Source organism: Nipponia nippon, unplaced genomic scaffold, assembly GCF_047370975.1.
Source record: "Nipponia nippon isolate SJK-2023a ecotype South Korea unplaced genomic scaffold, ASM4737097v1 scaffold_4, whole genome shotgun sequence".
Taxonomy (NCBI): domain Eukaryota; kingdom Metazoa; phylum Chordata; class Aves; order Pelecaniformes; family Threskiornithidae; genus Nipponia; species Nipponia nippon.
Genome location: NW_028262358.1, coordinates 20,233,886 through 20,261,304, shown reverse-complemented (window position 1 = coordinate 20,261,304; position 27,419 = coordinate 20,233,886). Strand labels below are relative to the sequence as shown.

General features: G+C 43.2%; 2 protein-coding genes across 15 annotated transcripts in view; one reads left to right on the top strand and one right to left on the bottom strand.

Annotated features, from left to right (window-relative positions):
- The window catches only part of WDR26 (WD repeat domain 26), a 29,310-nt gene extending 28,284 nt beyond the window's left edge, over window positions 1-1,026 (bottom strand). For 4 of the 6 annotated variants that reach the window (XR_015708016.1, XM_087773648.1, XM_087773651.1 and 1 more), the window contains exon 1: window positions 202-707. Coding sequence is in view for 5 of the 6 variants with exons in the window: in XM_087773648.1 (XP_087629774.1) it covers window positions 202-569 (368 nt within the window). In the remaining variant the exon portion in view is untranslated. Of the gene's footprint in view, window positions 1-201 lie in introns of all 6 variants that reach the window. The other 2 variants (XM_087773652.1, XM_087773653.1) reach the window with 1 other exon arrangement.
- A 216-nt stretch (window positions 1,027-1,242) lies between these two features.
- Window positions 1,243-27,419, top strand: part of LOC148053190 (uncharacterized) — a 36,652-nt gene continuing 10,475 nt past the window's right edge. For 2 of the 9 annotated variants that reach the window (XR_015708922.1, XR_015708920.1), the window contains exons 1-2: window positions 1,243-1,581; window positions 8,004-8,088. Coding sequence is in view for 4 of the 9 variants with exons in the window: in XM_087777203.1 (XP_087633329.1) it covers window positions 1,377-1,499; window positions 8,004-8,088; window positions 15,282-15,385 (312 nt within the window). In the remaining 5 variants the exon portion in view is untranslated. Of the gene's footprint in view, window positions 1,582-2,106; window positions 4,261-6,167; window positions 6,236-8,003; window positions 8,089-12,203; window positions 12,279-15,281; window positions 15,978-27,419 lie in introns of those variants that run through there. The other 7 variants (XM_087777206.1, XM_087777203.1, XM_087777207.1 and 4 more) reach the window with 7 other exon arrangements.

Genomic DNA, 27,419 nt, shown 5'->3' with positions numbered 1-27,419 from the left:
CGGACCCTTGCCACCCCCTCCCCGCGGACGGAGAGGGGGACGGTGGGGCATGGGGGGGGCCTGCCCCGGCCCCACGGAGGCCCTTCGGTCGGGGGGCCCCGGCCGGCGCGGGGAGGGAAGGAGCCTCCCCCGCCTTCCCCCCGGCTGCGCTCCCCCTCGCCCACCGCGGCCTCCCCCGCCTCGGCGGCCGCGGCCACTTACTTGAGGCCCAGGCCGTGGAGGTGCTGCCCGATCAGCCGGATCACGTCCTCGTCGGACTGCGAGAGCCGCTTCTTCTTCTTCAGGGCGCTGCCGCCGCCGCCGCTGCCCCCCAGCTCCGCGGCGGCCGGGCCGGGGCCCCCGGCGGCGGGCACCCCGTTGTTGACGCTGAGGCCGCCGGGGCTGCCGCCGCCGCTGTTGGCCGAGGGCAGCAGCCCGTTGGCGTGGGCCAGCTGGTCGCCGGCGGCCGTGCCCGCCGAGGCCTCGCCGTTCTGGGCGCCCAGGCAACCCAGCTCCGGGCCCGCCGGCCCCTGCGGCGGCTGCTGCTGCTGCTGTTGCTGCTGGCCCCCTCCTGCCCCGTTGGCCTGCATGGCGCTGCCGACGCCGCTGCTGCTGCTGCCTCTGAGCGGGGCGGCGGCGGGGGCGAGCCCGCCGGGGAGCGAGGGGGACTGGGACGAGGTGAGGCCTGCTCTGCCCGCGGAAGCCCCGGGCTCTCCTGCTCCCTCCACCGCCGCCGCCGGGGAGGCCCGGGCTTTCTTCCGCGGGGGCGGGGAGGCTCCGCCGGTGTCCGAGTCGGAGGAGGAGGAAGCGGAGGCCAGAGTTTCCTCGCCGAGAGCGGCCGTGGTGGGAAGCCGGGGGGGCGAGGAGGGGGAGGCGGGGGGCGGCGGGGGTGAGGGGAGGCGGAGCGGGGCCCTGTGCCCCCCGGGGGTCCCGGAGGCAGCGCCGCCGCCCGCTCGGGGCTCCCTCTGGCGATGGCGGCCGCCGCTGCCCTGAGCCCCCGCCCGGCAGCCCCAGGCGCCCGGCCCGCTCCGCTCGCTGCCCGCTGGGTTTGTCTCTTCTCAGCCCAGCTGCAGCCTAATGGAGTCCGGGCCGGGACGTCACAGGAAATTCCTATACTGCCCCCTACACACACTTCCGCCGCCCGGGGCTGGGGGTGGGGTATGGGCCCTATAGGTGCCGGGGGGCGGCGGCCGGGCAGGCCCCGGGGTCGCCGCCGACGCCGCGCCGGGGCCTGCCCGGCCGCCGCCGGTCGCCCCGCACAGCGCCCGCCCGGCCTCCGGGGCGGGGGTCCACCGACGCCTGTGGGGGCCGCGGGCGTCCCGCCCGGGGGGAGCCCGGGGGTCCCGGGCGTGTGCCCGGCGTGTGCCCGCCGCTGCCAGGCCTGGGGTGAGAGCTCGATGGCGGAGAGGTGCGAGGGCACGCACGACATGTGGTGGGCGCCCGCTGCCCGGGGGCTGCTCGGTGGGACTCGCCATCCCAGTAAGGCGGCGGAGGTGACCGGGCGGAGGAGGGTTATTACGGTAATTTCCTGAAGCAATCTGGGTTTTTTTATTGAAAAAAAAGGAGAAATGCTCAATGAAGTCGCATCCTGTCGTTGCCCAGGTTGGTTACTGGAAGGGTTCAGACCCGCTGCTGGTCTTGCCTTTTGTAGTCGCTGCGTGCGGGGGGAAAATGGCGTTTTTGCCGTAGATCTTCCAGGAGTGTTGAGAGTTGGGGCACATTTGTCAGGACAGGCTGTCAGAAGACACTGGGCATTTTGGGGGTCGCAGTCTCTGCTGTGAGGTGTCTCCCTCCCGTCCCCTCCTGTGCCATGGAGGGGAAACTCATCCTCGGCCAAGTCTCTGGTCAAAAGTCATGAGACGAGTGAAATCTCGGTCTTTAAAAATAGTGTCTTGAAATAATACGTTGTGTGTTATTTGGTTTAGAGCCTGGAATTTTCATTTTTTATATTCTCAAGCTTTTCTCCAAAACCCAAAGGGAAATAACAAAACTTTTTTTTCTTAATGAAAGCTGAGATTAACATCTCATCACTTCTGCCTTCAGAAGTTGAGGTTTTAGGAGCACTGAATGCTACCGACTTACGTTAAAATGCTAAGTTTGGACAATAGTCCTTTCTTTCAAGTGCAGCTTTGAAGAAGTCTGACTGAGGGAAACCATGGGCCCAAGAGCAGTGGAGAAGTCTGTGAAGAGACAAAATCCATGAAAGGAATGAAACCAGAGGAGAAGATGAGACTGCACGGAGGCCTGGCCGATTGAAGTAGATGCCATACCTCGGTCCTGTTTAGAGGCCTCAGAAGGTATTTGACTGATACCAGCTGAAGCACTCTTACAACAAAGGGAGAAGCTGGAAAGAGCGTTGTCACTGAGCGCTACCCAGGTGTGGCTGTAGGGTTAAATTCAACACTGGTCTTCTGGAGAGAGGAGCGTGTTCATTTTGTGTTCCTTAGCTCACCAGCCATTGCTGGAGAACGCGTTGCTTGTGTCTTAGCCACTTCACTGCTGTATCTCCTCTCATCTCCATCGCTCTGTCCTTTCGTCATTCTTGAGTTCTTCTTCCTCAGTCCTCCCCCTCCCCAGGTGCCATCACTGAATCTATAATTCAAAGATTTGGGTAAAGATGACAGGAACAGTAGAGAGAGCGGCACAGATCCTGTGGAGGCAACTTACAAAAGCGAGCTCTAAAGAGCAAGACTGGGTTTTCAAGAAGGTAAAGTTGCCCATCATTCTTTCCTGCCCTGTGCCTCAGTGTCCTAGGGTGGGGGGAAAAAACCCCTTCCCGCCATACCCGTTTGTGCCATTGTCCCTCCAGCTGCCTGCCCTGCCGCGCTGCCCTCCCACTGCCTGGAGAGCCTGGTGTTCCCTAGTCAGTCACCACTCTGAGTACCTGCATGTAGCTTGCTGCTCCCACGCACCAGCTCCTGTCTTGGTGACTCTGTGAAGAGTGTATCTGTGATGAAAGAAATGCAGAATCCCTGTCCTGTAGCTGGATGATATCACGTGGGTAAGTGGCTCTATGGACCCGGCTGTGATAGAGAAGGGCCTCAGAGTCGCGGAATGCCCTATTCATTTCAATGAAATATTCTTGGAATAAGAGTAGTGTTTGGAGCTGTAAAGAACCTAAAAGTTCACCTTTAAGAGGTACATCTTGCTGCATTAATTGCAGTGGAAGTCTGTCCCACCCTTACCTCATTTCCCTCTTTGGGGGAGGAAGTATCCCAGCAGAAACACAAAGAGCTGGAGGAAGAAGCTGGGTATTGCTGGGACGGCGCAGGCCCTGGCTGCTGTGCCAGCAGGAGCTGGGACGCGACAGCTGAAAGTTTGTCAGGATCCCAGCTGACACGAAGGTGTAGAAGGGGGAATGATTCAGAGTCCCAGGCGTGAAGAGCGTGCCTCAGCCAGATCCTAGCCTTCACATGGAAAGTTCCTGGAGCGGTTCCTGCTCCTTTCCTCCTTTGTCACCTATGGTTTTCCTAGTCATAGGAAAGCCTTTTCCTTCACGTAGCCTTTTCGTAGTCACCAGGAGGAGGTCCTAAGAGACAGGTCTGTGGCTAGCAGACCTTCCTCCCTATGCTGCAGCAAGGAAAAAGAGAATCGGGGAGGGGGGGAGTGACACTGTGCTTTGGCAGTCCTCCATCCGCTGAGTCCTGATTTGGATCCTAATTCTGTTCCACACCCTTAAGAGAGAGAGAGAGCAGATTTAATGACGATCCAAATAAGCATGCAGATTTTTGAGCAATTGAACGAATCAACGGTTAAATACAAAACACATCTCACTTATATAACAGCGGACTTTGTTATAATAACAGAAGTATGCATTCATCATATTCGGACATCTTCAAAGTTTCCCAGAGGTAGAGAATAAATGCAACAGTTCAGCAATAGAAACTGACAAACTTATAAGAAGAATTTTAAAGACAAATTTTGGCAAGTTTAAATACAGCTGTCATAATATCAGCCATGTCACTGAAGTACAGAGGTAATACATAACTATGCAGTATATGTACAATTCTGCCTATATTGTAATTCAGACAACTTGCTATTGTATAGAGCCATATCTTTAATACAAAATGTTTCAGAAACACTTCTTAGCTGTTGTGAAAGTTTGGAAGACTGAAGAGACCAATCACTCTATATCAAAAACAACCAATGACATGACCAAGTGGAGAATGTGTTGAACAAGTGGTATCTTCATGTGTAAGAAAACTGCCTTGGGACACTCTAGACTAAATACAAGTGCTTGAAAAGCAAGAAACACCTCCCTTTTCTAGATCTGGAAAGTTAAAAAAGAAAAAAATACCCTTGAATTTATCATTTTGGGCTGACTACGACTAAGAAAACTTTGGCTAATTCATCTCTTTTTTTTTTTTTTTTTTTCATTTTGCTTTAGAGGAGGATGGGGCAGGAAGTCCACATCTGAATAATAGGAAGGAACTCTTTCATTAAGGGGCTGGGTTTTTATATGATAATCATGTGAAGTTGCTTAGGCAGAACTGACATATTACAAAATATAAGAGAAAATCCTGGAGAGATGGATTAGCAGTCAAATCTGCATGATGAAGGTGATGAACCGTTTGATTGCCTCCTATCAGGTGTATGTGTTTATACTTTTCTTTTTCCTTTTCTTCTGCACCAAATTTGAGGTTACTGAAAACAAACCAACTAACAACAAAGAACAAAGGAAGAAAGAATAATTGAGAACAATGGCATTTTCCACACTACCAGCTAAATAAATGCTTGAACAGGCACCTGCATATGCTTGCAACTTTCAAAAGATGAGATACGGATGAAAAACAACCACCTACCTTAAATAGCATTTCTAGAAAGCATTCAATCAATAGAGGATTTGTAAGCAAACTACACTGGGCTGCAGTTCCATCACTTCGTGCAGAGGATGGTCAGTATTTTAGTAAAGGAGTGGAATCTGGAAAGCCAAAGCTTGGCTGGAGTTGCAACTGAAAGAGAATGTGAAGGGCAACAAAAAGGGCTTCTACAGGCACATCAGCAGCAAAAAGAAGACAAGGGAAAATGTGGGCTTGCTGAAGAATTGGGTGATTGACCTAGTGATAAAGGTCAAGCAAAAGGGTGAGATACTCAAGGCCTCCTTCACCTTGGCCCTTACTAGGAAAAAACTCACATCTCCCAAGCTTCCATGGCTAGTAGCAGAGTTTGGGAGGAGAGGGAGACTACCCACAGTAGATCAAGTTAAAGTCCACTGAATTAAATACACGAGTCCGCTGGACCAGCTGGCATGCATTTGAGCATTGAGGGAGCTGGCCAGTGTTATTGTGTGCTCATTCCCTATGACATTTGAAAGGTTGTGGTGTTTAGGAGAAGACTGCCCATGACTGAAAAAAAGCAAATGTTTTGTCTTTAAGTTCAGTTATGTCTGACCCAACCTCACTGACTTCTGGCTTAGAGAGCAAGGGGAAAGCAGAGGGTGCCATTTAAGCTTGACTTTATTAGGGCTTTTGATAGGGTTTCCCTCAGTAACCTTATAACTGAGGAGATGTGGATGGGTGGGCAGACTGTCTGTGAAAAACTGGCTGTACCACCAGGCTTGAAGGGTAGCACCTCATTGGTTTGAAGTCTGATGCCCAGTTAGGAGGGATCAGGGATCAATACTGGAGCAAGTCCTGTTTGATATGTTCATCAGTGACTCAGGGGGTAGGACAGAATGCACCCTCAGCAGGTTTTCACCTGATCTCCATGCCAGACTGGGGAGATCAGTTGACATACTGGAGGCCACAGCTGCCGTTCAGAGTGGCCTTGACAAGCTGCAGGAATGGGCCAGCAAGAACCTTGTGATGGTCAACAGAGGCAAGTGCAAAGTCCTGCACGTGGGCTAGGCTATCCTCATACAACGCTACAGGCTGAGAGCCAGCTGGCTTGGGAATAGCCCAGCACAAAAGGGCCTGGCCATCCTCATGGACAAAAGAAATTCATTATGGGAGTTCAACACCTACAGTGGTGCATTATCAATATACCCAGCAGGTATACACTCTCTGTGCAGCACTGGTGAGGTCACATTGGATACCCACTGTCCAATTTTGGGTCCTCCAGCAACAGCCTAGAGCAAGTTGGGCGGAGGCTGCTAAGGTGGTAGGGGCTGGAGCACGTCATGGATGAGGAGAAGCTGAGGAAGTGGGTTTGACTACAGCAGGATCTAATTACAGTGTTTACCTTCCCAGGGGGAATTAGAGAGAAGACTGCACAAGGCTTCTCTCTGAGATGTGCACCAACAGGACAAGAGACAAAAGTGAGCAGTCGCACCCAGAGAAATTCCAACTGTGTATAAGAAAACAAAAGTTCAAAGTGAGAGTGGTCAAGTACTGGAACACTTTCCCAGAGTGGCTGTGGACTTTCCATCCATGGAGGCAGAACTAGACTGGCCAAGGCTTTGAGCAACCTAGTTTAGTTTTGAAGATAACCCTGTTTGGAGCAGGAGGTTGAACCAGTGACCTGCAAAGGATCTTGCCCAATTTTAATTTTGCTGTGATTATAAATACACTTCCTAGAAGAATCCCTGTGGTATGGGGGGAGCAATATTTGTGACTCAATAATTGTCATGTCTCAGGGGTTACTGATATGTCCCGAAGCTTCAGCAGGGACATCGTGTTGCCTTGTAGATGAGCTCATGTGGCAAGGATAAAGGCATTAGTGCTATTGTTGTAACCTAATTAAATATTAGGTAATCACACTGTGTCTTCTGTCCACCAAAGTCATGTACATACACTGATGTTGACCTCTGCACTCTCCTGGGCAATCACAGCATGGCATGGTAACAAAAATAAATGTCAGAAAGTGCTGAGGATCCCATGTAGTATGGAATATCCTGTTCAAGTGCAGGGTGTGTCATATTAGATATGGTCAATACAGTTTCTCATAGGAAGAGCATACATGGCATGGCTTTCCCTGTATTTCTGTTGCCATAGATGTCTTTCTGGATCCACAGGATGCCATGTATTGGGAGAAGTCAGATTTATCCGTATGGGCAGCTAAAGCACTCATGCACAAGAAGTCTGATGCCAGACTTGTATTTACTGCGCAACTTCTCTGAGCATGTACAGCAAGACAATATTGCATATGCTGTGAATCTGACATGTCAGACTTGCTTCACATGCATGATTTATCTGTCTGGGACTATCCTAGATATCAGCCTGCAAAATCTGGCTGTGTATACCATGGTATATCAGCCATTTTGAGATATATTAGAAAGTTATGTATAGCCAGGATTTGGAAAGATGGTAAGCCACCATGCCTGTGCTTCACAGAGATGTTTCCACACTTGCAACCAACAGAATAACGGTGTGCTTGGACTTTTTTTCCTCCACATCTTGCTAGGCATAAATGTTCACTCTAACACTTACTAAATCCCCTTCTGACCACTGTGTGCAGCAGGAGCTGGCAGATACTCCACAGAAAAGCTTAGCACTGATTTTGTCCCATGGGCCTTTCCAAGCTCGTTGTTTAGAGTGTCTCCTGTAGTCTGTGTTCCTTAATATTACTTTCACGTCCAGGGCTCAGATGGGTTATCGGTGGTTTTGTGCGAGATTAGATTTATCCTTTTATAGTTGCAGTTCTTTTACTTTTCCTACTGGAGGGCCGCTCCCCTGCCTTTTACTTCTTGCTGGCTCTCAAGGCAATTGTTATGTCAGGCTTGTTAATTGTGTCTTTCAACTCCCACATAGCTCCTAGAGCCTAACCCTGAGTGGGGTAACACACCACTTTCTATTGCCTCACCATTGAATTAGGCCCTGCCTCTCCCAGAACGGAGAGACACTCGTCCTTTCTCTCTGCTTTTTCTGTTTTCTCTAGAGGATTATATTGCAATGAGCTCTTACACCTGGAACTAAAAATTCAAGACCAGGCATGTAGACTGTAGTATCTCATATCCACTCTGGAATGGGCAGAGAGGGGATATTGTTATGTAATCACCAGCAGATTATATCTTAAGATTACGCTTGTGAATAACTCCTTGGAGCCCTGGGATTACTTAGTAATATTTTTTTTTTCTTCTTAATCAGGAATATATGGTTTTCCCAAGTCCGTATTTAGAAAAGCAAGTGAAGTGCCAGACCCTCCTTGCTTGCTTTGGACAAGAGATCAAAGGTTAGTGTCACAAGAATGTCATTGCACTCCTGTTTAAGTACCCCTTATTTTAAGGGAAATCATTAGTTTTTGTTGCAGCTGTAACTTTGCTTGAAATCCAACTTTCTGCACAAGCTTCTCCATCCTTGTTGGTGCATAGTATTTACATCAGAAATAAAGAGCCACAAAATTAGAGAAAAGATTCCTTCATGTGGCTCCATACATTTACACAGTAAAAAATCTTCACCATTTCATCTCATTTGTCACTGTTTTTCGGTACATCAGTTCTGGCACTACTTCTCATACTTAAGACCTCATAAAGTTTCAGATAGCTACTGTAATAAAGAACACAAGACACCACCAATAACCCAGCACAAAAATACTTCTGCATGCTTGAAAAAGAGTGTTGTTTCAGAACTGTACTGGCCTGAGATGCAGGAGGGGGAAACAGAGTCAGGGCACAACAGTATTGCACAGTATTGAAGGCTGATCGCTCAAGCTCTCAGGACACTCATGCGAGACAGAAGTTCCTTCTGTAGCTAACAGCAAGCAGTAAGATGTTAAACCCATGTGATCCGATGACCTTTAAATGTTGCATTATGATTTCCAGAAGAGTTTATTCAGATTCTTTTCTGAAGGCTCCTAGTATCTTCTAGTTTAATTTTTTTGTCTTTGACTAATATATTTGGGTCTTTGGTACTAAACCAACCTAATTTCTCCAATAGAAAACTTAATGCTCTTTGGACTTAATGTCCAAATTTTCTAAAATACTTGTTTTTTTGAAAAGGGTACAATCTATGGAATATAGACTGAGATAGTTTTTACTGACACCTGTTTGCGGTGACTAATATGCCTTATTCGAATCTTTGCCTCACAAATAATATAGTCATTTCAAATACATGCAGATTAAACCTTTATGTTTCTGTGGCTTCTCTCTTAAAGAAAAGTGCTGAGAGGGTTTCTGAAACATGGCATGGTAGGAAGGCTTTACTGACATTCATTTGGATGCATTACTCATTACCAGTTTGACTAATGAGAAGGGCATCCTATGTATTGTCATTCCTATTTTTATCCATTAGCACAAGATGATACAATATACTCAATTACATCTGTAGAATTTTCAGATTAGTTCTTAGTTTTCTGTAAGTACTAACACCTTCTTTGTAAGTGTCTGCTATTTAATAGCACTTCTTCAGAATGCCACATCCGAGAGAGGAGTGTGTCCTGCTGGATACACTCAGAGCTAGGAGGCATGGTGGGAAGTGGTTCCAGCTGGAAGGAGGAAAGGGAAGTTTTTTAAAATTAGGGTCAAAGGCTTGGTCTTTTAAGTATTTCAGTGCACGTGTAGACATACTTCTGTGGGTAGTACTATTTGTCGCATTTTCACAGTTGGAACCTGGTATTATGAATTGTAACAAATCTGCCACCTTGAAGTAGTTAACTATATCTCACACTGTAGCCACTCAAAACCTCACAATGCATTCTGAAATGAGCTCAGGCTTTCTTTCCTAAAAACAAAGGCTCCTGTCCCTGAAGCTAAAAGAATCTCCCTGTGTTGTTAGAAGTCCACTGCCAAAGACGTGTAGTGCCAAAGACAGAGCTGAACAGGATGAATTCTGTTTTGCCAGAAGCATCGACACAAATGCAAAGTAGGTAGCTTGATAAATGTGCTTTGCTGTTACTGTTGTAACAACGGTATTAGCAGGAAAACCTTGATAGAACTTTGTTTTTAAAAAACATAGCTCATATTTGTCTAGCCTGACTTTATACCTCTATAAGTTAAGCACCTAGCCCAAGCTATTTTTCTAGGCTTCCGCTGGAGAGATGAAGGCACCTGCAAAGGTGATTCATTCCAGATACTTATCTTAGGATGGGATGAAACACTTTCTGGTGTCTTTCTCCATCGGCATTAGGGGGAGGCTAGCCCAACTACATTAGACTATGTCACTAACTTCTAAGTGAGTACATTTAAAAGAGGTAAATTCTGGCCTAAATTCTACCACTTTAATGGTAGATTAAAAATGCAAACAGTGTCGTCATGGGTGAAAGATGCCAATATGCCACTGACAGTTACAGTAAGTTACGACAGTTGAACGCCTGCTCCCGTATTACTGGGAGGCCAACCTGTGGCTCATGAATTGCGTGCAGCTCACAAGCCAAGTTGGAGCCATACTGTCACATCATTTCTTGGTGATCTGTCATCATCCATCTTCAACTTCGTAATGGTTTCTAATACTCTCATCTGTGGGAGATTACTAGCCAGGAAGGGATGCTGCAGCCACTATTGACAGATCACCTGAAGAAGCAGCAGGTCTCTAAGGAGATCCTCAGGTGAGATCCTAGGATGACCTTTAGGGATCTCTGAGGATCTAGACCTACTACCTCTTACCTCAAAGCTGCTCCCAGAACTCGCCATCCTCTTGGTTCTTCAGGGTATGTGTCTTGTGGCTCTTGGACCTAGCTAGAGTCTAATACATGCAGTTCATTAGATAATAAAGGGTGGTCACTGCTGCTCAATTAGTTTTGTTGCTTTAAAAATACACAAATTATTAAACTTCTTATAGAAATATTATGATACTTGCACAGGAGCAAAAAACAAGATGAAAGCTTAATAACCTTTACTGATTAAATGCAGTAAGCATTCTGAATATACAAAACTGCCAGCAGTTTCTCATTATTTCCACAATCTCTTTTCCGTGGTAGAAACAAGAAAAATTACAGGTATCAGCTATCCCATCTTGGAAATAAAGCTTTCTCAATAAAACTCTAAAATATGCCCTTTTGTTCCCTAAACCTATTCATTTTTCATATTAATTTTTAAATTTTGTAAGGTCACTTACCCCATAAGGGATACTTGCAATGCCTTCTTTGGTAATGTTTTGGTAACACTATTTCAACATTGAGAAGAGACTTAGGATCATCTACTTCATTGTTAAAAAAGCTTGACCATGGAGGTACCTTGAAATGTCCAGTATCAACACATTATGACTTCACTGAAGTCTTATGAGATATTTGATGCGAAAACATCCTTCATCTGTCTTCTACACAGAACTAATATATTACAGTACTACTTACTTTTATCATTGATTAAATATTAACACTTTTGATCAATATTGTTTAAAAATATTAATTCATAATATTAACAAAATAAATGCCCACTATTATGTGAAAAATAAGACTATGCTACTTTACATATATTCTGAAGTTTGTCATAGGAATGACAACTTTAACTATGCCTTTCAACATCTTTAATGGGTTTTATCATTTTACCTATATAACATGGATACCTATAAACATTAATTTAAATTGTAAATAATTCAATGTATGTAACAAACCCTATGGATATTTGGTCTGAATTATTTCAGCTACAGATATTCTGAATACAGTAAGTTGAGGCAGATTCAGATTGTCAACAGAACTGCTTCCATGGCTTTGCTTTTGAAACAAGTCTTCTTGAATAATTATGGCAACAGTTATTGCACTATCAGGCAATCTGCAAACATAATTAAAATATTTAATTTTTTGATGAAGCCTTCTAGCAGGCTCAACCTCCTGAATTTTACATTGGGCCTTTGTAATCCTTAGGGAACAGTGCTACTCCATGTTTCAAAAGGGAGCATTTTCAGGGGCAAGGCAATATAAAGCCTCTGAGATGAGGGAAGTTTTGCTGCTTGGATAAATGTAATCAAAATAAGATGTAGAAATCACATCTTCAGTAGTATTCAGCCTCTGCTGATTTATGCTTTTATTGATCAGTGGACATATACCAGTCTTCTCATTTCTAAAGATGTTTTCATCAAGGGTTGTCAAGTTCAACCATCATTTTTATTTGTCACTACATTGGATTTCTGTTTGTACAAATCAAACTGCAAGTTTTTCTTTCTTTTTTTTCAGAGGTTTTAAAGGCAGAAAAGAATATCGTATTGTTCTGAGTGACACTGGCATGCAAATAAATAACACTGAAACTTGGAAGAGCGTTAATTAGAAATTATTATAACCTGACTGACCTGACTTGGCATTATGGTATCTTGCCAAACTGGCTTTTTATTCTTACGCGTGTCTGATTCGTGTTTGTGGCGGGAAGCTAATGATTTCATGGAATTGTTTGGCTTAATCCTTCTTTCTTTACATTGCAGGAGTTTTATGTGAGGAAGAATAAGTAAAATCAGAATGTGGTTCACTGGGTATGACCTGTGGTGATTACCCCAAATAATATTTGGTATGGATTTCTATTTTAGTAAGTTCAGATAGCTGATACATTAGGTGTGTTATTTGTTTCCTTAAATTAGATTTACCTTGGTTTAAGACTGGCTTACACCTGTGTAATTCTACTGGCTTCAGTGCAGTTTTTTTGTAATTCTTATTGGTGTGAGGCCACAGTAGGGTCCATTGAAACAAATTAGCATTTATTGAATGATGTAATTAATCAACAACAACATAAGACCCAACTTGTTGTAACTTCTGATCACATTGCCATCCTTGTAGCTCTGCAGAGGAAAAGCAATTTAGGTGGCTGTGAACAAGAAGGACCGCTGTGTCTAGCTGGACCGGAATCTCACGTAAAGAGGTCCCTCAGTTAAAAGAGAAGCAGATCTTATCTTTACATCCGTATGTTCTACATAGACATCAAAAGGCTATTTCTTAAAGTCTTTGAAGTGAGATGGGGCTAACACTTGGCCTACTCCTCATTCCAGTTCCTGCAGGGACACTGGACTATGGGCTGGGGCTGTGGAAGCCGCAGGTCTCCCTCCTTAGCCTGCCTTCCCAGCTGCTTGCCACGCTAATTAGCTGGGGTGGAGCGCCCTGATGACACACCTATGCAGCATCTTGTTTTGGAGTTAGTTTGGTAGGAGTGCTGTGCTGAGCTGTGCAGTCATATCCTACATTTAACTATAGGTTTATATGAATAATAAGTCAGGTAGCTTAACCAAAGTCATTCAGAATATGTAGCACAGGTGATGCAAATACCAAACAAACACTGTGGGACCCCACTCCGTGGCCAGTACTGTATTCAGTAATTGTCAGTGTGGTTTGACATGTGGGGTTGTAAGCAGCACAGGAGCATTCTCAGTATGATGTATTGTACTGTCCTTTTTGCATCTCCTGTTTTTCATAATTTTTTGTAATATTTCAGGAAGAATTGCTGGAGGTTATTTTTTCTGTTTGCTTAGGAAGATATGTGGTAGTAGGCACAATCCAACATTATATTACATTGCATTACTTACAGTACATAAACACAATATTTTTAACATCCATGTACAAGTAATCCCTATAGGCCCAGGCAAGGTGAACCCTATTTTTATAGATATTTAGTACAAGCATAAAATGAATGTCTGTCCATGCCCCAGTAAGTTTACACTTTAGAAAGAGGAGACAAAATGGGAAGGTAACATAAACAGAACAGTTTGAACAGGGGGGATTCCACTGTAGGTTTTTTCTTAACGTTGGCATCGGTCTTTCAAGCTATTGGAAAGGAAGTTATTACTGAGAAGTGTTGGGAAGGGAAGACAAATAGTGGCACAGTAGCGGGAAGGGAAAGGGCAGAAAGAATAAATTTGAATCAGAGAAGCTTTTGGTAACTGGCTTCATAGAAATAATACAATAGCAAGGAGAGAAAAAGTCCATGGTCAAATCACATGAGGAGTCAGTCCAAAATTTCCAAATAGGTTGCTGATGCTTGCTGGCAGCTTTTAACTTCAGCTGGAAGAAAAGAGCCTCCACAAACCAGAATTAATCTGTAACACTTTTCTCCTTCAACTCAAGTGACTTGTGTTAAGGGAACAGCTTTCAGACAAGAACCCTGGACCAAGTCCTGTTTAGGTACAGTGGAAGATTTCCAGCTGTATTTTAAAGCACTGTTCCCCTCTTGTGCCTGAACTGTTAATTTGCAGTGGGGTCACTCCCAACTTACCCTACTGCTACGACATTAATGGTCTAAATAACTGCACCTGCTATGTTAATGAAAGTGTGCATAATAGCTCCAGTAATTTAGAAAATTAGGTATTGTGTTGGGGTGGGGAGGAGGAGAGAAGGGTGTAAGGGGTGAGATCTTGGTTAAAAGAAATATAGATTTCAGATCGCTTGCTGTATTATTAGCACAGTGTTATCAGTGCTGCTAGTATAAAGCTTTCAGCATTTTACTGGCTGTATTCAGCTTTTCAGTTGAATGTGCTGAAGAGTGGGAGGGCTCTTTGAGTAAGGAGAGAGGGAATCGGAATAATGTTAATGTAAAAAAAAAACCACCTTCCTATTTTTTTGCTGGCAGTGTTTTAAGATGGTGGGATTTGTTTAAGACCGATCCTTGGCAGAAGATAGGCCATTAGACATCCTTGAATCACAAAATCACAGGAAAGCAGGACTGGAAGGGACTGCAAAAATGTATACCAACATGATTCCTGATAAATGTTTGTCTAACCTGTTTTTGAAATCCTTCACAGCCTCCTCAAGCAATCTATTCAAGTCCTTAACTATGCCTACTGTTAAAAAGCCATTTCTAATGTCTAATCTAAACCTCCCACCTGCAGTTTACACCCATTACTTCTTACCATGCCATGCTGGGCATGAAGAACAGCTTAATTCTCTTCCTCTCTGCACCCATCTTTTATATATTAGATAATGCTTACATTATTCTGAGTGTGCCTTTTTGTGTACATCTGGACTTGGATGAAAATAGGTTAAAGGAAAAAATAAGAAAAAAATACAATTCTGGGTGAGACAGTCGTTTCAGCCAATCAGGCAGCAAGTGTCTGAGATGGAGGAGTTGGAAAACGCTGGGCAGGGCAGGGCGATTTGCTTAAGGCGATCTGGGGCCCTAAACATAGCGCATAAGAGAGAGGCTGATGCCTTGCCATGTGTTACACATCTCTTATGACAGTGCCTGTTTGGCATTTCTGTCTCACCTGCCCATGTCTCAGCCTGTATCTCTCACCCATCACCTGAACTGTGGCCAGGAACCGTAGGTGCTTCTGTCGAGCCTGATTTTCAGGGATTAAGTGAGTTCTCTGCTTCCATTTTTAGTTCTCTCCATTTCTGAAGTCAGAGATGGGTAAGAAAAAGTAGGAAATGAGAAAACTTGAAATGTGGCAGCAGCTACCAGTTGCCCAGCTGGTGGGGACAGAGTCAGAATTAGGCCCGCTCCTTCATTCAGCTCTCAAATGTCAAACTCCAATATATGCCAGGAAATACCTTCCTCCTTCCATCTTCATATCTTACAGGTCCTGGCAAAGATCCCAAAAACTCTGTTGTCCACAGTGATCCCAAACATGATGCCCTGACTGACCTCAGCACCTGCTCCAGACCAGTATCCCTTAGAACATGAACTGCAGAGGCTTCCTGAGCATCCTGCAGGCATCATGGTTGCCCCAGGCACTTAGGAGCACCAGCCTGCTTGTCCTGACACACTTTGGCTGTCCACTGTGTCCTCTCCCAGATGTCCACAGCCGTGCCAGCCCTTCCTGTTAGTATTCATTCAGAGTGTGTGGAGTTTAAACTGAAGCTTTATGGTTACATGGTTTAAATTATGTAGTATGGTAGCCTGTATAATTGCAAATAATTTACTTGGTGCTGCCTACGCTTTGGATGCATGAAGCAGCTCTCTGGTACTCCAGGTGTAAGGTGTACACATGGGTGGGTGAAACCAGCTGACCAGATACACTCCTCATCTCATGGGGTCCTTTGTGGGGTTAACACTGGCTTGTCCCTTTGGAGCTGACAACTGAGCAAAGACATGAAGTGGTTCACATGATTTAAAGCTGTTGTCTTCAAACTTGAATAGGCACCGATTATACTGGGGTCACACTTTCTTTTCTGTGATGAAGAGATGAAGACCACAAGCTTACTTTTAAATTAAAAAAACATGAAAACTCACATTCTTCTGCTAGTTGTGTGATTCTGAGAGCTGGGACCTGAAGCATAAGGCAGTAGTGTTATGTGTACTGACAAAATGTTTAGACTTTCTTCAAGTGAATGGGTCTCTTAAAAAATGGAGAGGAAAGAATTGATTCCCTTGACACATAATTTTTGAAAGAAAAAGCCTATGGAAATTATTCCTCAAGTCCATGAAGTCTAGAATTGCCTCATTCCACTCTAGCAGTGAAAATACTTCACAAATGTGCAGTATGACAGAATCTTACCTCTAGACTAAATTTGAAAGACAAATCTCCATTTTGCTATAGTTTCTAGAAGAACAGAGTTTGTATTAACTCTGGCTGATTTTTATTTTTATTGAGGAAACCATTTTCTCATCTTGGAATGGAGGTAGTTATTAATAGGGTATAGGAATTGGTATTATCCCTGATAATATGAATCTGTTTTGAAACGAACCTGGAAAAGTCCTTCAAGTGTAGTTTACTGTTGATAACTGTGACACCCAGTGGTCATTTAAAGAACCATAAAAATGTAGTACAGAATGACTGCAGTGAATCTAAAGGCTACACAAAATACTGAGGTTTACACAATAAATATGTGCTTTTAAGAGTAGTACTCTTTTCCTCGGTAATGTATACAGATAGTAAAAATAAGCTATTTTAGGAGTTGTAAGACTTCCATCCATTTAGTTTATGTTTTACCATATTTAACAAATATATATATATATATGTTTGTATTTACTTGTACAAAGCTTTTTAATACCTTGTGAGGCTGAGGTTACAGCTCCAATAAAACACACTGGATGACTGGCAAAAAGTTACTTTATCGCTATGAAGTATGAAATGGCTTGTAATTCTTGTTGGCAAGAAGCTGGCTCAGAAGAAGTCTGGGAGATAAAGGGACCTTGTTTCCCCTCCTTTGTTTGCCACTGACTCATTGTGTGGCTTAGTGCAAATTGCTTGTGTGCATGGCTGATAAGTGCTTCAGTCAGTACGTTCATAGAGGTGCAAGGTGTAATTAGTATTAGTCTAGGCGGCATTCACCTCCAACCATTTATGCCATAGTCAAGAATGATTAAATTATATGTTGTGTATAATGCGTCATATTTATATTCCAAAACATAATATTACTTTATGGCCTGTGTTTTATTACAGAGCATTGGATACAGATTTAGTCCCATATACCCAGTAAATGAGAAATTAAATTCTATTGTTTATAGATCACTGACCATAAAATATATACTCTTGGTGGCATGTTTTAAATAAAGAAATATCATCAAAATTCATAATACCTAATAGCAGTGGACCAAGCAGCACATGCCTGTTATATATATCATTATATCTATTGTTTGGGAACGTCTCATGGAACTACTGAAGCTTTTTCTTATAGGTAGAAAGAGTTACATAGCAAAAGGAGCAACAACAGAAGGCATCCAGTTATGAAACTGGAGATTAGACAGAGCTGCAAAGTCAGTTATTGCCTAAGGCCGCCTTCTTGGCTGCATTAGCTGTGTCTATACTGTGTGCCTCAGGAATGCTTTTCAGCTCCCTGAGTGCATGCGCCCTGTCTACATCCAGAATTGGGATGACATCTGAATTCCCACCATTTATTCATCTCTACCCTACCCAGTTTCCATGCAGGGAAACTGCAGCCAGAAAGGAAGCAAGGAGACTTTCAAGACACACACAAATGCATGCACGCAGACACGCTGAAAGGCTGTGTTACACCACTTTCCAAGAACGCCAATATTACATTTTTCACATTTTTTATGACCATCAGTGTTGCGCATTTAATAGGATCACATGAAAGAAAATATTTAATTTTCATAACCAAAATGCTTAAACACTGAACTCGAGATAAAAATACCTTACAACAACTGCACATGTTGGAGCTAAATTGATTTGTCATGAAAAATACAGAATTTTTATATGTCATTACTTGGATTCCTGTAACATTTAGTAGTCCTGGTTTCAGCCCCTGCTGTCCTGATCTTTACAAGGACACAAAGAAAAAGTTAGTCGTTACTCGCAAGAGCTTACAGTTTAAAGATACCGTAGGTAACAGTAGATGGAAACAGATAGAAGAGTGCACTCAAAGAAAATGAAATAATGCTTCATAAAATGCATCGTTGACTATGTAGACTAATAGATTCTCACCTGGTGTTCTTAACTGCAGGATGAAGAGTGTTTTTGTCTTCCAGCTTCTGATAAGAACAAAAGTATATGATATAATGTTGTTCTAACATAAGAATATATACTGATGCTTGCTCATACACTAACATACATATGCACTTGGTACAATTCTAGTTTGGAGACCATGAATGGACCTTTTGCTCTTTAAATTAACCCTGGAATATGGATATTTGCTATAGGAATTTGTTTTTTTCTTAGTGTCCCTCCACTGTTTATTCTATATTCAAATGACTTGAATTCTGGCTCTGGGTCATAGATGCCTGCGCCTGTTTTTCTTTTACATTACATGTAGCTCATTTCAATCCTCCCACTAGTTTTTGCTGTTGTTGTTGCTTTTTAGCCTTAAAAAGTTTTATTTTAGTCCTCACAGACTGGACAAATCATGTCAGAAACCAGTTTGTCTTCTATTTTGTTTATAGCAATTTTTGCTAGCCAGCATAAACAAAGCCTTGGGCAGTTTGCCATCTTATCCTAGACAGGATGTCTAACAAGTGCAAGATCTTTTGTTTACATTGTGAACTGAGTTTGGGCTTTTTGCTGCCCAGTTCTGTATTCTTTATTCTAAACGTGTTTTCTTATCCTATGAGGAGAAAGCTACAACTCACAATGTGCAAATCTGCATTTTTAGATAAAGGAAGATCCAGATACGTGCTAGCTGGAAGAAATGTGTTCCAATACTTGAATTATAGGAAAAAGAGTATGCTGAGAGAAGAAAGAAGTCTGACATGTATGTTGATATTTACCTTAGTTTATGTGTCGGGAAGAGCATGCTTGGAAGAGCATGAGTAGTGATGTATTTTATCCCTTCCTGCACACTGGGGCCTGGCGTGCACTGGAAAGGAATCTCCTGGTAATTGTTATTAATTGCCATGATGTAGCATGCCAGCAGCTCATGAAGCGTCTCTGATGTCTCACCGAAACCAAACGTTTCAGATACAGACATAAGTATAATAAAATACTTTTTTCCCAATAAAGCTACATCCCTACTGATTAGCTGGTGCCCTGAGGTCTAGCGATAATAAGACCTTCTGACTTAAACCTCCACACTCATCCCTCTTCACACCACCCTTCTGTGACAAACCAGCTCTTCCAGCGCTCAACTTCATTTCAATAGTTAAAAATTAGCTCCTCGCTCTCAAGAGCATTGAGGCCTGGCTCTTTGCAAGTGGTGGCTGCTAGATATGCACATTAATTTATTAATTTCAGGGAGGAAAAAAAAAAGGGAGAAAGAAGAGAGCTTGGGACTGCAAAAAGAGCAAGAAGGTGGCTGCAGGAACAGCCCCAGAGCCTGGAAGCAGGGTGAGCCACAGTGCTCTGTCAGGAGATCAAAACAAGTGGATCCACCCTCATAATCTTCTTCTTGCACAACCCCTGACATGGCTGTGTGTGCACGTGTTTCATCCTGAAAAGAGGTGAAAAGAGGACAAGTCTGCTGACATACACAACGGTCAGAGGAAATAAAAGTGAATTTTTAGACACAGCCCCTGCAGCCAGTACACTGAGTAAAATAAAAATTTAAAGGATGTAGTAAGCAAGTTGATGGTGTATCAGGGCGCAACATTTAATAATTACCAGGCCAAACTCCTGCCTTCTGGTGTTTTGAATGCTGAGCTATAAAAATAAAATGTGTGAAAAACAAAATAGAATTTCTGGATGGTGGGAGTGAGCAAGGTTTTATAAAGGATGTTTGTTTAAATACTGCTACAGCAGATGTAGTACAGATCATACCATCTCACTAAGTCACAGGAGTTCAAGAGTTGAAAATGGCTGTTTAGGACTTGTGTGTATAAATAAGTGTCAGAGAAGCTGAATAAATTCTTTTCTCTTGAAGTTGAAAAACTTTCTCAGACCCTGCAAATGACAGAAATTTCATCTTGTTCACCAGAAAGCCTTTCCAGAACCGTCGGTGACTCGTAGTTTCAATGTCAGTCCTAAAAGCCTTCCAACACGAGGAGAATATGAAATGCTGAAGCATCCTCTGCTGCACATCTGTTTGAAGTACAGCACAATCCTGTCTTAGCACCAGTGTTTTCAGGAATACAGGCACCGGTCTCAGTCACTAAACAACCCTGTTGTGGCAAGACAGGACCATCCCTTCTCTGTGGAGTTTTTAGGGGTTTTTTTTCATCTTCAAGCGCAGATAGCCAGGGGAAGAAGTAAGTGACTGACCGATTCATTGCTATGACTACTGCACAAAGGCCACTTCAAAGAAATGTCTTTGAGAATAAACAGACAAAATTATCAGTTGTTAGCCTACTGTTGCTTTACAGTAGAAAATCACTTAAACAGACATTCTTCCTTGAAAAGTCCTGTCTGCCGCTCTGCAGAGGCTCAGATGGGGCACTGTAGCTTTGCTTCATCATCATTCATATCGTGTAGTATTCCAGGAGAGGTACAGGGAAGGGGCAAGAAACCAATGCAGAAATAAAAAAGTTAGGGATATAAAATCTCGGCCATTGATTACAGCAGGGTTTCAACCCAGCTGTGCTAGAAATACGCTCTATTACTTTGGACAAGCCATTGTACTTGTTGGCACCTCACACCCTTATTTGATTTAGGCCAGAAGTTTCATGATTAGCTTAAGCCAATCTAGGACTGTACTGCTGCCAAAAGGACATTCCTCCCCCTTCTTACATCAGGCCAGGCACCCACATGATGATACAAGAAACTGATCCAACCAAAAACCAGCCCTGGGAAAAAAAGAAAAAAAGAGAGATTAGTTTTTAATTGAATCTGGAAGTTAAGCAAGCCCTGTGTGCCACCACATGGTTGCTGGTGCTAATGAAATGGATGGACTGGGAACAAGCAGCCAGAGGGAGGGAGAGGTTTGACAACCGCCCTCAGCGGCAGAGAGATTCAGCGGGTGAGTCTCATTTTGAGTGGGTACATCTACTTTAGCATGCAGTGTGGCCCAAGAAGACGTGCTCTGTAGAGAGAAACAGGTTGTGCTGCCGTCCCAACAGCTGTGCTGTGTACCTTGGAGGGGTTTTACTTTGGGCTAGCTCTAGGCTTGTCCCTTGCAGGAGCTTGGTGTATTGGGTAAGCTCCTGGAGCACATCTTCCAGTTTAGCTGATAAAAAAGCTTATGTAGATGCACCCAATATGTACCTGGGGGTGCCACTGGTACTAGTATTTCTTGAGACCTCTAGGTGCTACCATAATACAAAAGTATTTAGAGTCTATTTAAACTCTGTTAGGGACGAGAGGCAGGAATGTAGCAAACCCAGTCCTGAGTGAGGAAAGAGGGACCACAAAGATTTCATGTGGTTTTATCCCCACAAAAGACTGAATCGTATCTGTGGTCCTGCTCTCAAGCAATGGAGGTGTGCCAAGGCTGAAGCTCAGGTCTCCATGCAGTTCCCTTTGGTGATGATGCACGCGATGCTTTTCCCGTTTGTGATCATTATCCTACCACCATACGGCTCTGCTCTTCTCAGCATCTGGATGCTTCACCAAAACAGTCTTGAACTCACACTCTAGCTGAAATGTGCCTTTTTGAGCAGAGTCCTTAATTTGCCCTTTGGGGGTGTTTTGTGCAGTTCGGTGCATTTAGCACTTTTTTCACACATATTTTTCATCCGTCACTCTGGCAATAAAAGAAAAGACAGCAGGGGGCACCAAATCTGCATAATTCTGTTAAAATGACTGCTTCCGGACCATGCTCATAAAATTGAAGTTATTATGCATACTCTCAGTTTATCACCCAGAATTTCTTTCCAGCACTGATATTTTCTAAGATACCCCCTTGCCTCTCAGGAGTGATGAAAGCGAAGGTCGAACTTCCACAAATGTAGAAAACTGAGCCAGTAGCAGACCTTTCTCCTGCCAATTGTCATCCCACTCCCTTCCCTGCTTGGTGCTGTAAGCTTCAGAGCTCATGCCCAGGAAGATGCTCTCTCTAACACTAAATTCGGGAAGGCATTTGTCTTGGCAGAGTTGGATTAACTGAAGGCTTTGCCTTTCAGTCCCAAAGTCTGCTGGTATCAGCACTGTGAGAAGATTTTGTGCTGAAATCAGTGTTGGACTGTCTAAAGAACTTAACCTCTCAATGGCCATGCAAAATGTTTTCAAGTCCAGAATAAGTGATGTAGCTTAACTCTGCCTCTGTTCTTTTGCAGAAGCTGGAACTCAGCTTTCTTACAACTTACTTTTTAATAAAAAAATCCTCTGGGGAAAAAAAAAAAAGAAATACAAAATATGTTCTCTCATGGTTCTTTGAGTATTGGTTTAAATGTAATCTGTGAGCTATGGATCTGATTGGAAATCCTTCTTCATATGAGTGGTTCACACTCATGGAACATCTGTGGGTACACTCAGAAAAGTAAAACCTATTCTTTGTATATATAATACATACGTATTATTTGTATTTTGGAAGTGCTTCAGGATTGGATCTTCATTTGATAACATACAAAGACAAGTAACATTGCAGTTTGGCAGACACTTTAAGAGATCTATTAATTGGGAACTACTTGTAGTGTATTTCTATTACAGGCAAGGACTGGGAAGATGAAAAAATACATTCAAACCTTGCTGAAATGTTCACCACATGATTTTTTTCTGCCCTGCATGCCCAGTCTTGGATTTATATTCTTCTAAACTTACAGTCACTTTCTTTGAAAAATCAGGGCATAGAGAGAGATGATGAGGGAGAAAAGATAGTCATGCGACTAAGATGAGAGCCTAGGACTGAGACATGACTGCTCATTCTGTGGATTTTGGCAAGTCATTTTAGGGTCAGATTCATAAGATCTTTTAGTTATTTGAACTGTAATTTCAGCTGGCTAGGTGTACGTCTAAGTAAGTAGTGCTTTCAGGCTTCCACTTTAAATGTAATCACTCATTGGATAAAATAGGAAAACACCTGCTAAGCCTTCCAGAACAGCATGTTTTTACAGGTAATTGCTATTGTTTCAGACAGCAGGAAAATGATGTCTTGTCAGATGACCAAGACTCGGATGATAGCAGCTGCACGTGTGCATATTAACAGCTCAGTGACTGTCTAACAACGCCTGTCGTGCTCTGAATTGAACTGATGGCACACGCCCAGCTCATCTGTGCATGTACAGTCAGTACAATGTATTTGGATTCAGTGATACTGGCAGATCTGAAATGTTAAAAGCAGGACCTAGGAATCGTGTATGCTTTTCTCCAAGGAGATATCTCATCACTGGATTATTCTTTGTGATTGATTGGTTTACTGAGCCTTATCACAGCATTTTCTCTCGGGGTTCACGAATCTTGTATTTTTGACTGCAGTTTCACAGATTCATTGACTTTACAGCACTATTGTGAAGAGAAGTACATTAAATATTGGGAAACTGACACTGCTGTAATGAGGATTGCATAAATATCTAGTGTAAAGAGACTCTATGTTTCCATCAGTTTCTTTAGAGAAAGTTTACAGCCTGGAACTTTTAGCTTCATTTGTCCTACTCACAATAGCAGGCTAAAATAATGATTTCAAAACCATATTTTACAGTCACCTGGCAAGAACTGCGTGAGACTCTTGATAACAGATCTGGGTTGTTCCTTAATCAGCTGGAGGGTTGCTGTGTTTCTTCTGTCTCCATAGCTCTTAGCCTGGGAGCTTCAACTCTGTCAGCTTGAAGTTCAAGAAACTGGGGCCTTTCTCACCTGTGTGATCTACTTCATTGATTTCTGTGGCATGACTCCTAAATAAAGTTAGGAAACCTGCAAAACAGACCTGCTCCCCATGCTCAGTAGCAGTGCATCACAGAATCAGAGAGTCACAGAATGGTTGAGGTTGGAAGGGACATCTGGAGGTCATCTGGTCCAACCCTCTGCTCAAGCAGGTTGCCCAGGACCATGTCCTTGGATATCTCCAAGGATGGAGACTCCACAGCCTCTCTGGGCAACTTGTGCCAGTGCTCAGTCACCCTCACAGTAAAAAAGTGTTTTCTGATGTTCAGAGGGAAGCTCCCCTGTTTCACTTTGTGCCCATTGCTTCTTGTCCTGTGTTCAGACACCCCTGAAAAGAGCCTGGCTCCATCTTCTTTGCATCCTCCCTTCAGGTATTTATATACGTTGATATGATCCCTGTGAGCCTGCTCTTCTCTAGGCTCAATAGTCCCAGCTCTCTCAGCCTTTCCTCATATGAGAGATGCTCCAGTCCCTTAATGATCTTCATGGCCCTTTGCTGGACTCTCTCCAGTATGCCCATGTCTCTCTTGTATTGAGGAGCCCAGAACTGGACACAAACTGCAACTCATAGGATAACCGGACCTTTCCTTTTTTAATAATTCGAGACATTTCTTTCCTCCCCACATTTCCATTGCAGCCTGGCTTCTGGGGGCTAAGCCACTTGTCCTACATGGCCATAACAAGCCTAATTTTCACAACCAGGTCATTCTTTGCTGGGGTTTTCCCCTGGTACAAAAGCTGGTGGTTGGTGGGTGTAGAGGTGTGAAAACTTCAAGCAGACATGGCCAAGAAATCTGAGGTTTTCCTTAGGCACTTCTTCACCAGACAGGTCAGTACCTTGCACTGCTTATAGTGCTAAAAGGTCAATCCCTGTCCTAATCCCCTCCTATCCCAGTCATATTTCACCTTCTTCTGTCTTTCCCACACCTCTCCCACTTCTCCCTCTCTAGTCCATTCATGGTATAATACCTAGCAGTCATAAAATAGCAGAATAAAAAATGACTGTAAACAGAGCAAAGTTGGAGCCAGACTGCTCTGAACAGGATGGCCATATCCAGGCTTTTGTTTTAGACTTCACATACATTGAGGAAGTCTTCAAAGACTTACAGTTCTATCCAGTCTCAATTATTCTTTGCCATGAAAGTCTGCTATACCTAGAATGAAACCTAAAGATAAATAAGAGAAGTGACTCAGTTGAGCTGATATTCTCAGTAAGCAAAGAACCAACACAGTTTGTGAGCTCTGAAGTACCAAACAGAGCAGCTTAATTATTTCTAAATGTGCTTGTGCAGTTCAGCTGTGTGCTGTAATGTTAAATTTTAAGGCTGTACTTTCCCCTGCTGTTTGTTTACTCCCCTGCCTTTCCCTGCTCCTGCACAGCACTTACCAATTGCAGAGAAATGAGCATTTCTCCTTCTGCTTGTGCCAATAAACTATGATCCTCCATACAAACTCACCCGAAAGGTTCTGGCTGGTAGTGGGGTTTAACATTCTCTCTGAAATATAGCTACCCTGTCCATCAGATATAATACCAGAAGAAGCAGTCTGAGTATTGGGGCTTAAAAAAATCCAGGTTTTCTCTTTTTTGAGGGAGTAGGTAGGCATTTTAAAAATGGATTTCAGATATTGTGCTTCCCTAAATCTCAAGAAACCTTTTGAAGAGTCTTGAATAAAAGGTAAGAGATCATTTGGCCATGAAAATGATCAGATGATCAGAAGGCTGAAATACCTCTCCTATGAGGAAAGGCTGAGAGAGCTGGAGTGGTTTAGCGTGGAGAAGAGAAGACCCCAGGGAGACCTTATTGCAGCCTTTCAATATGTAAAGGGGGCTTATAAGAAAGATGAAGAAAGACTTTTTACCAAGGCCTGTAGTGACAGGACAAGGGGCAATGGTTTTAAACTGAAAGAGGGTAGGTTTAGACTGACCATAAGGAAGACATTTTTTTGTGATGAGGGTGATGAGACACTGGAACAGGTTGCCCAGAGAGGCGGTAGATGCCCCATCCCTGGAAACATTCAAGGTCAGGTTGGACAGGACTCTAAGCAACCTGACCTAGTGAAAGATGTCTCTGCCCACAGCAGGGGGGTTGGACTAAATGATCTTTAAAGGTGCCTTCCAACACAAACCATTCTGTGATTCTATGATTTAGAGTATGTGTTAGGTAGGGTAATGAGTCTCTGATTTGTTATTTATAACCAAAGTCCAGTTAACCATCCAGTCTTAGACCTTAGATGCAGTGTGCGTCAAAGCCTATGGGAATGTATCTTCTGTGTAAACTCTTATTTTTCAAATCAAAAGTAAATGGAGGGAATAGGACAAAGAATTTGCATTACTTGGAGTTTTCTGGATTAAATAGACTACGTTATGTATAGACCCTGAATATCTTTCTTTGTTACATTTGCTGTCACAATTGGGCATTAAAGAGATAATACTGAATGTAATTTTGGGGGTTGCAGAGTTCTTAAACAGAAGTGATATAATGTGTTCTCCTCCTATTCCTGCTTTTATTTTGCAGATGTAGACAAAGAGTTTTGATTTTTCTAAGCACGTTCTGGTTTGAAACCTACACAATAATCTGAATCTATTATAATATTATGTTCATATGCCTATCTCTTTTAACAGTTACTTCTTTCATTTGGGAAAAAATATTAGTTCTCCTATCTGAGTATGAGAAACCTATATTCACCAAGAACTGAAAAATATTTATAACCATCCATAAAGCCATTTTGAAAATAGCTTTTCAAAAATTGCTTCATAGAAGTCTCCTGGCCTGCTGTTCAACCTGAGAATGATTCCCATTGTAATGTGGTTGCTGCATATTTCATTGTTTCATGGTACTGTGGCTTCTTTTGTTGGAGATGGTTACAGTGGAGTTTGTGTGAAAGGAGAGGAGAGGAGAGGAGAGGAGAGGAGAGGAGAGGAGAGGAGAGGAGAGGAGAGGAGAGGAGAGGAGAGGAGAGGAGAGGAGAGGAGAGGAGAGGAGAGGAGAGGAGAGGAGAGGAGAGGAGAGGAGAGGAGAGGAGAGGAGAGGAGAGGAGAGGAGAGGAGAGGAGAGGAGAGGAGAGGAGAGGAGAGGAGAGGAGAAGAGAGGAGAGGAGAGGAGAAGACAATAGGTTTTCCCCTTACTCATTTAACTTAATTAAAACAGAATAGAGCATTCTCTCTCTGATTTAAAATGTTTTAAAATCATAGATAATAGGGTTGGAAGTCACACCAAAATGGCAGTGAGTTAACTACCTGACAAAAAGCCAGATCAAATATTTCTTGACATAGGTTTGTGTAAACTGCTCTTAAAACATTCCATTTCATAGAACTGGTCTCTGTGGGCAAACCCGTTCCATTACTTTGTTGTCTTTACCAATAGAAAAGTCTTTCTAATTTCTAATTTAAATAACTTTTTGTAATTTAAGACCATTATATTTTATTCTACCTGTAGTGGGCAGAGAATATTATATTCTATTTCCATACTCACTACCCCTTTATGTATTTGAAGACTGATTTCATGCAGGTCTTCAGAGTTTTCTTTAGGTGAAACGAGCTCAATTCTTCCTGCCTTATCTCAGAGGCCATGTGTTTTACATCTCTAATATCTCCTGAATTATCTCCAACTGATGCACATAGTTTTCACAAGT